The sequence below is a fragment of the Vipera berus genome, assembly GCF_964194415.1.
Source record: "Vipera berus genome assembly, chromosome: 12".
Lineage (NCBI taxonomy): Eukaryota > Metazoa > Chordata > Lepidosauria > Squamata > Viperidae > Vipera > Vipera berus.
This window is the reverse complement of record NC_138215.1, coordinates 15,853,818-15,864,106: the sequence shown is the minus strand read 5'-3', so window position 1 is coordinate 15,864,106 and position 10,289 is coordinate 15,853,818. Positions and strand designations below refer to the sequence as shown.

The following is a 10,289-nucleotide window of genomic DNA, read 5'->3' as shown; positions in this document are numbered from 1 at the left end:
TAAATCTACTTTAGATTAGCGGAAAGCTTTCTGCTTGCAAGCTTGCACCTAGCTATATTTCTGTGCTTAAAAAAACACACACCCAAACTCCTGAAATTCTAGGAGAAGGTATTTCAAATTAACATGGTATCAGTTAAAAGCTGATAAAAAGCAAAAATTTAAGGTAGGAATTCTATCCTAATAAGATGAAAGTTTTTGCCCCACTGATAAAAAAATGGGGCAAGAATTCTATTAACAAGTTGGGGTTCCAAAGCATTTAACTTGAGCCTTGGTGGAGCAGTGGGCTAATGCCTCCTTAAGTAACACCCAGCTGCCTGCAATTAGTGCAGGTTCGAGTCCCACCAGGCTCGAGGTTGACTCAGCCTTCCATCCTTCCGAGGTAGGTAAAATGAGGAACCAGCTTGTTGGGGGCAATAAGCTGACTTTGTAATAATGCCGCTTGGGGTGTGTGTGAAAGCCCTAATAAGCAGGCATATACATAGAATGAAGGCTACTGCTAAGCTTGTAAGCCGCCCTGAGTCTTCGGAGAAGGGCGGGATATAAATGGAATTAAAATAAATAAAATAAAAATAAAAACTTTTCTCCCCTCTAAGCAAGAAAGATTCCATCAAAACCAGTCTTGGTGTAAAACTTTTCCAAAGCCGCCTGATAAAATGCCAACTCTATATCCGTGAGGCCGAGTCCTGTGAAATAAAAGGAATTTATTTAACTTACAAAGATAAAACTTAACAAATGATAGTTGCTTTCTTCTCATATACATACTTCACAGCTTGCAGTTTAAAATTGCTTTTAGACAAAGGTGCAATTTATCCCATCGGCTTCCGTTTCGCTTTTACAGTACAGTACAGTACAGCACAGACACAAACACTCACAAGAGGAGAAAAAAAATACAATCCATCAACACTGAAATACACAGACGTCTGATGTTTCTCTTAGTAAGAATGTGTTGGCTTGTTTAGAACAGAGGAAAAACACATCTAAATATGACAAGAGCTAGTATATTACAAGCAAACAAGATTGACCTCTGCATAGTTTATACAATTATGCTGCGGAAGTTGGTTTAAATTTGTCAACTCTTTACTAGCTGGCCATGTGGAAGGCGGATGTTTCTCCCAAATGAGCAGTGGATGTGTTTTGCTACTGGATTCTCCCACAGTATTACTTAATAAAGTGTGTTTGTGTGTGTGTGTGTGTGTTTTTACTGGCCCAAATAAAACTCAAGTGATGATAAGTTAGCCATAATTTCTTGTGGATTTTTGGTGCCTGTAATACATTCCCGATAAAAACGACAAGTCTGAAAATAAATAGGGGGAAGAGAAGGAACCCTAAAAATAGAATGTGATGTGAGATGAAAGTCTTCAGAAGAAAGACAAGTCCTCCTCCTCCACCATATCTGCTGCAACTTTTCCGTCTTGACTCCCAGCTCTGTTCATCAAGGGGATTGAGAAATGAGGACATTCACAGCAAACTCGGGGATAAATATTGCACAAAGATATGCTGGGAAAATGGAAACATACCAGGATTTGATTTTGGATGGCAAAATTAGGGTTCAAAACGTCGTCCGTCCATAGCGATCAACATTAATGTGCATTTTTATTTTTATTTTTTAAAAAGAAACCGATTCTATAGTAACTGCACAAAGTAGCGTTATCTCGGTTATTATGTGCATGGATGCTAGCTGGAGAAGGATCTCAACTTCAAATTAAAAAACAACAACAACCCTGATGAGCCACCAAATCATTCCTCATTGCACATTAGCCCACCAATAGTGCATTCGTCACATTGTCATTCGTTATAGGAGCCCAAGACATGATTACGAATAAAAAAATAAATGAACAGCCTCAAAATTACACTTCCTCAGAAATCCATATCTCCTTTCATAACTGGAAAGGAAATGGACATGCTTTCCACCGAGGGAGACAGACATGACAGTTCAAAGGAGAACACTGGAAAAACAAACAAAACCCAGCTTATTTTAGATATTTGCCGCAACTACAAACCTCTTTGGGCTTCGGTGAGTAAACAAGGCTTCTAGCCAGAAGGCCAACTACACATCCTGTGGGAAATCTAACTCTGAAAAGGGGCATGCTTTCCCCACCAACCACGATTGGTGTCCCCTCCCCATTGCGCCACCGCAGCGCTTGGAACGACACGAACGTCCGTGTGTAGACTTTGCTCTTCCTGCTCCTTTAATACTGGTATTTCAACGTTGCACTAATATCTTGGGAAGCTAAGTGTAGGAAAGCATTCCTTTAATTCTTGAGGGAAGGTCAGGCTTTCACTGTTTGATGGGGCAGCCGCCGAGGCTACATAATGTCACAGAGATCTGAGGGGATGTTGAAGGCGTTGGGTAAGACTCTCATTTTCAGCGTGCCGTCTGCTCCGCAGGAGAAAATGCGATTGCTCGGGGCCATTTCGATTTGCATGACTCCTGTACTCAGATTGCGGAAGATGGATTGCTTGGCGTGTTCGTGTTTGAAAGAATGGATCAAACCGTAGCCGGTCAGCCTCCAGACCTATGGTAAGAATGTGTGTGTGTGTGTGTGTGTTTAAAGTAGACAGACAGGAAAAATAGACAGTCAATATCCAGGAACTGAGTTGTTGTTTAATTGTTGTGGAGTCCTTGCTCTCCAAGATCAACCAAGGACTCCACCGTTCAACCCTGAGCTACAGATATTTCTCTTCTATTGTTTAACTATTGTCAGTTGCATTGATGAGCCGTGGTGGCGCAGTGGTTAGAATGCAGTAGTGCAAGCCAACTCTGCCCCACTGCTAGGAGTTCGATCCTAACCGGCTCAAGGTTGACTCAGCCTTCCATCCTTCTGAGGTTGGTAAAATGAGGACCCAGATTGTTGGGGGCAATATAAACTGTAAACCGCTTAGAGATGGCTGTAAAGCACTATGAAGCGGTATATAAGTCTAAGTGCTATTTCTATTGCTACTGGTTCAGACATTTACACCTTCCTTGCAGTTAGTTCCACAATCAAACTAAAAGAATAACAGAGTTGGAAGGGACCTTGGAGGTCTTCTAGTCCAACCCCTTGCTAAAGCAGGAGCCCCTGTATCATTCGGGACAAATAGCTGTCCAATCTTCTCTTAAAAACTTCCAGTGTTGGAGAACCCACAACTTCTGGAAGCAAGTTGTTCCACTGATTAATTGTTTTGTCAGGAAATTCCTCCTTAGTTCTAGGTTGGTTCTGTCCTTGATTAGTTTCCATCTGTTGTTTCTTGTCCTGCTTTCAGGTGTTTTGGAAAATAGGTTGACCCCTCTTTCTTTGTGGCAGCCCCTGAGATACTGGAACACTGCTATCGTGTCACCCTCTAATCCTTCTTTTCATTAAACTATTCTTAATGTTAGGAAGTTTGACCTTCTTCTGTGCACCATCCATCCCTTCGGGGACATGAGTGAAGGCCATCTTGGCCTTCACTCATTCCCTCCATCTCCCTTCTTAATACTTGGCTTCCAGACCTCAATCATTCTTGTGGCTGTTCCTGGGTAGGGACAAAGTGGACAAGCTCACCTTTACATTGCCTTCTGCAGAACCTGTGCAGAAACATTCTTCTGAGGAGTCCAAGGCAAGGGCCTTGACGGTGGAATCATGTGCCTGAAATGTATGAAGGGCTTGCCTTTGTCGAATGTCAAAGATGGAGATGTGGCCTTTCCTGCCTCCGGAAATCAGCAGCTGATGTTTCGGTGCATACTGAAGCACTGTGGCGCCATGTTCATGACATGTGAAGGCTAAGAGAGAAGACAATCATCCAGATGGTTCTTAGAAATGGTTACTAGCCTCAACAGATGCCTCAACCGAGTAACGTAATAACAAGGGAAGTCAGCAAGTAAGTAGAACTACTGTATCTATACCAACTTTTCCCATCCTGGTGTCCTTCAGATGTGTTGGAACAATACAACTAGACTTTCTTGTGTTTTGCTTGAAGATGTTTTGCTTCTTCAGGACTGAAGAAGCCTCTTGGATGAGAAGCGAAATGTCTTCAAGCAAAAACAAGAAAGTCCAGTTGCCTTTTGAAGAAGCACCTTTGGAACAACCATGACCTGGATGACTGAGAATCTCCACAGATGATCTGCAGAATTCCGTAACCAGCATCTTGGATCATATGGTCTGTGGACAATTGTCCTAACGTATCTGGAGAGCAGCATGTTGACAAAGTTGGATTGTGGGAATATAGATCTGAGCACTAAAAAGTGCTGAAATCTATATTCCCATTTTCCAAAAGACCTCTCCCAACAATCTATTTTTCTACAATCTACTTTGAAATGCAACTGGAGCGTACATCCGAGACAATATTCATAGGATATGACTTGTCTAACTATTATTTATTGATTAAACCATAGTAATCTGGGTTTAGACAATGTGCTGAACCACGATTTGCTAACTAGAGCTACAGGATTTACATAACATACCTACAAGCAAATCCAACATGCCCTAGGACAGGGATCTCCAAACTAGGCAACTTTAAGACTTGTGGACTTCAACTCCCAGAATTCTCCGACCAGCATGATTGGCTGAGGAATTTTTGGAGGTGACACACAAGTCGTAAATTTGCCATGTTTGGAGATCTTGGATTAGAATGTTTTGTGAACCTGGTTACATTCAGAAAGCTAACCTATTTGCTAGCAGGTAGAAAAAAAACACAAATTGATGGCCCATATTTGGGGGCTGAGGAGAGCTTTCAAATGATTGACATTACACAATTATTTAATTGATTGTTGTCTTCTGATATTAGCTATGTCCAAATGTAAATTCCAGGCCAAAGAGCAAGAAAAATGGAACAATAACAAATAATGGATTGACACCACCCACCCCCACCCCAAGTGACTGCAGTGCTTAAAGGAATGCATTCTGACACTCTTATGCTTCTGTCTCAGGGTAAACCTGCAAATTCAGGATTTTTTCTTCTCTTTTTAAAAGAACAGTGATAATTGAAAACCTTGCTATCAATTCCTGGAGCCCGCTTTTCTGCTCCTTCTACCAAATTCCTCTGCGTCTTCAGGAGAAAATCCATCACCCATCTCTGTCAGGGACACCTGGTCACTCTCCCAACTTTTAACGTTCTCTGGCCATGCACAGATTACGGTGCTAGAGACTACCTCCTCCTCCACATTTACACACGCTTGGGCTCTTATCGTGCCGATTAGCTCATTGTTTTGTCTGCTTCAGAGACAGGCAAATTCTGCCCCTTTCGGAACAGAGACTGGGGGGGGGGAAAGCAGGAAGTAACAGCTTGCTCAAGGAGAGGATAGGAGAAGGGGCGGTGGTGCCAAGTTCATAATAGAAGTTTTAAAATTTATCCTGTTGATTTGGGAAGCTTTATAGGCAACCAAACGTCTGAAGAAAGACTGAGTAACACAGGATGGTTAAGCCAGCAGGCTAGAAAGTGGGAGACTGTGAGTTCTAGTCCTGCCTTAGCCATGACAGCCAGCTGGGTGACTTTGGGCCAATCACTAGGAGACTGTGAGTTCTACTTCAGCCATGACAGCCAGCTGAGTGACTTTGGGCTAATCACTAGGAGACTGTGAGTTCTAGTTCCGCCTTAGCCATGAAAGCCAACTGAGTGACTTTGGGCCAATTACTAGGAGACTGTGAGTTCTAGTTCTGCCTTAGCCATGACAGCCAGCTGGGTGACTTTAGGCCAGTCATTCTCTCTTCTCAGCCCAACCCACCTCACAGGGTTGTTGTTCTGGGGAAAATAGAGAAATGAGTATTATGCATGTTCCCCACTTAAGTTATTTATAAAAACAATAAAAGCTGGGATACAGATTAAATAAACAAAATGAAACTAAAATAAAGTAGGATTCACCTTGAATCAAGATATATGGCAAGAAACCTACCATGTATGAGGTTGTTAGATGATGACACCAAGGTGTCCCACAAGCACACATTTCTGTAAAAGAAAACACATCCATGAAAGATACTACTCAACAGTCACCAAACCCACGTTGGGTGACTGTCCAGACTTGATTTTTCTGAACACACCGGTTGTCATTAGACTGTCCAGATGTGGCCACCAAACTTGAAGAGGTAATGAAGGCAAAGTCACTTGTGGTTTTGCTGTGGCACTGCCAGCTCTGTAAAACAAAAGAAACACACAAGAACAACAGCGACAGACACAGTGTGTTCAGTGACAGGGTACAAACTGCAAATCCTAAATTCAGATTGTCCAGCCATCACGTCTTCTCAAGCCAAACAGCTGGAACGCCCAAGAGAGTTTAAAATTGCCAGTATATATTCTCAGCTGTAAAGCACAGGAAATGAAAAGGAGCTTAATTAACACTTTTCATTCATAATTATAATCTTTTCTTGCAATTGCTAAGAGGACAGCAATCTAATTAAAATATGACACTTGGAAAGGACGAAATGCTTTTCCTAAGCTTTGTGTGCCATCTAAATGGATTTCAAGGATTGGAAATCAAGGCACAATTAGCCATCTGGAAGTCTTGCAGCAGATAGGACCCATAAGTGGAGTTATGAAAGTTGAGAATGAATGAATGAATGAATGAGTAAATAAATAAATAAATAAATAAATAAATAAATAAATAAATAAATAAATAAATAAATAAATAAATAAGTAAATAAACAGGCATGGAAAATAACTTTTTTCTGCCAATGTTGGGTGATTTGTTCCTTCCCTCCTTTGAACTGTTCCATAGTTTTGCTTCCCTAGATCTCCTCAGCCCTATCAACGAGCTTTAACTTAAAGGTATATACCGTCCCGTAGATTTTTGAACCCTACTAGGCCAGGTAGTTCCCAAAATTGTCTTCTGACCTGCAAAGTCCATCAAATGGACACTTTATCAGATGGGAAAGAATGGAATTACTTGACGTTCTCCCAAGAAGCCATCAGAGCAACGTTTCTCAACCTGCACAACTTTATGATGCACTGACTTCAAGTCCCAGAATTCCTCAGCGAGCAAACCGGTTAAGGGAATTCTGGGATTTGAAGACCAACATCTTGAAGTTGCCAGCACCCCACCAGAGAGTGATTTAAAATACATATATAAATAAGCACTCATGTTTGACTTACTATCAGATTCTAACAGCTTAAAGAGCAGGTGGAGGGCTTTATATGGTTCTTAGAGAGGGTGGGGGGAGCTGGAAAATCAGGATAATTTAATACAAATTGCCCAGTAATCTTACTTTCCACATCCAGCTGATGTCCACCTCATCAGATGGGTTAGGAAAGTAAGATTACTGAGCAATTTGTATTAAATTAGCCTGATTTTACAGCCTCCTCCCTCTCCCAATTTTCTACTTGTCTCAATCGAAAGAGACAAGAAAATAATAATAATAATAATAATAATAATAATAATAATAATAATAATAATAATAATAATAATAATAATAATAATAATAAAAAATAATACTACATGCAGATTTCTCCTGATTACTTACCAGATAGGGTTTAGGATTGCTTGAAGTTTGATTTACTTGCCAAATACTTAAGAATCCTTCTCCGTCAGCCACCCCACACTGCAAGAGACAAATTTCACACATCAGTGGCTCTGTGAGCATGTTCCAAAGAGCCACGTGGTAAATGAAGGTTCATTTATCAAGAAGCAATTTTACTTAAAAAAAAATCGACAGTAGGGCCTATTTCTACCTAGTAATCACGCCCAACAAATACATTTAGGATCTCTTTCATTGAATATAGTGCTGAGTTCATCCACTACATCAGGGTATTTCAACCTTGTCGGCTTTAAGAAATGTAGTGATGGGACAGCCGCTGTGTGGTAGAATTGCCCCTTCGGGCGGAGAAACAGAGAAACTCAACTGCTGATCAGCACTGATGATGTTACCTAGTCAGGTAATTAAATGTCTACAAGCAAAGGGCCCAGCTCTGAGAGCACCAAGGACCCCATAGTGGTTTCACTCCTCCTCCTCCTCCTCCTCCTCTCCAATCCACAAACTTCCCCCCCTCTCTTCTAGCATTGATGATGTTACCTAGTTGGGTAATGAAATGTCTGTTTGCAGCATCCTGTGGTCACACAGTCAACATTTTATAATGCTTTTCCTGAAGACTAGGGTTATTTCTGGTTTTGGCTAAAACGGCGCCCTAGGGAGCAATGGTTCGCTTAACGACCGTGCTCTTTTAACGACCGTGGCCTTTGTTCTATAACTTGTTCTGCAAGTGAAAGGCCTCACCTTATTGCCCTGAGGATTGAAATACATTCTAGTAACCCTGGCGTTGCCTGCTTGCCGGAAGCACACCAGCTGCTGAGGTCTGGTCCATTCAAACATTCGGACGCTGCCATCCTGGGCACCAGTAAGATCTGGGAAACCATCCCAAGTGCCCAAACAAGAAAGTGTGATTAGCACATAATAACAGAACAGAGAAACTACAACAGAATAACAGCGTTGGAAGGGGACTTAGAAGTCTTCTAGCCCAACCCTCTGCTCAAACAGGAAACCCTACAACATTTCAGACAAACGGCCGTCCGGTCTCTTTATAAAAGCCTTCGTAATCAGTGTAAGGGAAGGAGAAATGTGAACAGATCTCATTTCTAAGGCTCTTCTTTAGGTTGCTTTAAGTAATGGAACTGATACTCCACCTTTTCTCAGATTTAAAGGGGGCCTTGCAAGGAGTTTCCCCAGCTGGATCCCAAGAAGTAGAAAGAGTGAATTCTGTTAAAATGGGCTCTCTCTGTCTTTAGGCTGGATACTTTCCTCACCCGCCCTACCTGATCTCTCCGTCATTCGAGCTGCCAGTCAGAAGAAGTACTTACAATATTGATGGATCGGGTGAGATGTCATTCTTTTGACATTGTTCAAATTCCGTTTGATGAGCTGCGGGCAAAAGGCAATTAAATTCACCCTTAGCTGGGTTGCCCCACAACTGACGGAATAGCTCGCATTCATAGCGAAAAAAGAAATAATGGATGTCCTTGCAATATTTAATACTAAATTCTCAGTGTATATTAAAGTAGATATTGGGATCATTTATTGCTAAGATATCCAAGAAAGGAACGTTAAGGATAAAATGGGGAGGGGGGGGGAAATAAACCTGGTATTTACTGCCATCTAGCGGCTTAGTAAATGTACATCATGTGACAGCATTTTGCAGTCCTTCTCTAATCCTAACAAGTTTACAGGATTAATGCTCTGACTGTCTGTCTGTTTAGTCCATCTGTCCATCCATGAATATACTTATCAGTCTGTCTGTCCATCCATACAGCGAACCACCCATCTGTCTGTCAGTTCATCAAAATACAGCATCCATCCATCCATCCATCCATCCATCCATTTATCTGCTGTCTATCTATCCATCCATCCATCTATTCTCTCTCTCTCTACCTACCTACCTACCTACCTACCTACCGTCTGTCTGTCTGTCTGTCTGTCTGTCTGTCTGTCTGTCTGTCTATCTATCTATCTATCTATCTATCTATCTATCTATCTATCTATCTATCATCTATCTATCTATCTATCTATCTATCTATCTATCTATCTATCTATCTATCTATCTATCTATCTGCTGTCTATCCATCCATCCATCATCTACTCTCTCTCTCTGTTCTACCTACCTACCTCTATCATCTCTGTTTCTCTCTCTCTCTCCATATCCATATCCCACCTTTATTATTTAGTTAAGTCAATCAAGGCGGCAAATGTACACACAGAAAAAAATGCATGGGTCACCGGATGTAACATTGTGGACGGCAGACGAAGAGACAAAATATTTTATGGTATTCAAATGGAGGAGACTGTCCAAGGAGAAGTTACTTACTATGCCAGCTCCGGTACTCGTTTGCCCACTGCCCAGCCACGGCATTGAGGAAGTGGACAGATGTGAAACATGCTGCATCTGAGCCACTGCAAAGGATGCAGCACTGGACTGTGTAAGCGTGGTGGTGGAGCCACGGAAATCAACATCATCTGAACTACAAAAACAGAAAAGAAAAAAAGGTGAAAATAGAATATTGGAATTTTATGTGGCTAAGATTGAAAGAGCAGCAAATTCGAGCATTCAGAAATTGGTGAGACTTCACTCATCTAAGCAATGCTTACTTGGCCTTTCTCAAAAATGGACAATTGAGGAAAACAGAGGGCTGATGTTTAATTTGGATCAAAATTAATGTTTTTTTTGGAGGGGGGGGGAAGAAAAGAGACACAGCAAAAGTAGGACAAAGTTGAAATTTCAGCGTGACGATGAACAAAACAGAAATGATTGGAGAATCCTATTTTTTTTGCCCTGTAGGTTTTAGTTAGATTTCCCTAAATCTTGTAAGAATTAAGAAGTTGGACCACAAGTGAGTTAGGATCTTTGCTTGACCA

General features: G+C 41.4%; 1 protein-coding gene across 8 annotated transcripts in view; it reads right to left on the bottom strand.

Annotated features, from left to right (window-relative positions):
* Positions 1 to 681: 681 nt before the first annotated feature.
* The window catches only part of DMXL2 (Dmx like 2), a 68,253-nt gene continuing 58,645 nt past the window's right edge, over positions 682 to 10,289 (bottom strand). For 5 of the 8 annotated variants that reach the window (XM_081337476.1, XM_081337477.1, XM_081337478.1 and 2 more), the window contains 8 exons: positions 9,742 to 9,895; positions 8,741 to 8,801; positions 8,160 to 8,287; positions 7,410 to 7,487; positions 5,994 to 6,085; positions 5,849 to 5,901; positions 3,522 to 3,739; positions 682 to 2,516 (listed from right to left, as the gene is read on the bottom strand). In XM_081337476.1, the coding sequence (XP_081193602.1) occupies positions 2,307 to 2,516; positions 3,522 to 3,739; positions 5,849 to 5,901; positions 5,994 to 6,085; positions 7,410 to 7,487; positions 8,160 to 8,287; positions 8,741 to 8,801; positions 9,742 to 9,895 (994 nt within the window). In that variant the 3' untranslated portion in view covers positions 682 to 2,306. Of the gene's footprint in view, positions 2,517 to 3,521; positions 3,740 to 5,848; positions 5,902 to 5,943; positions 6,253 to 7,409; positions 7,488 to 8,159; positions 8,288 to 8,740; positions 8,802 to 9,741; positions 9,896 to 10,289 lie in introns of those variants that run through there. The other 3 variants (XM_081337475.1, XR_014027698.1, XM_081337474.1) reach the window with 3 other exon arrangements.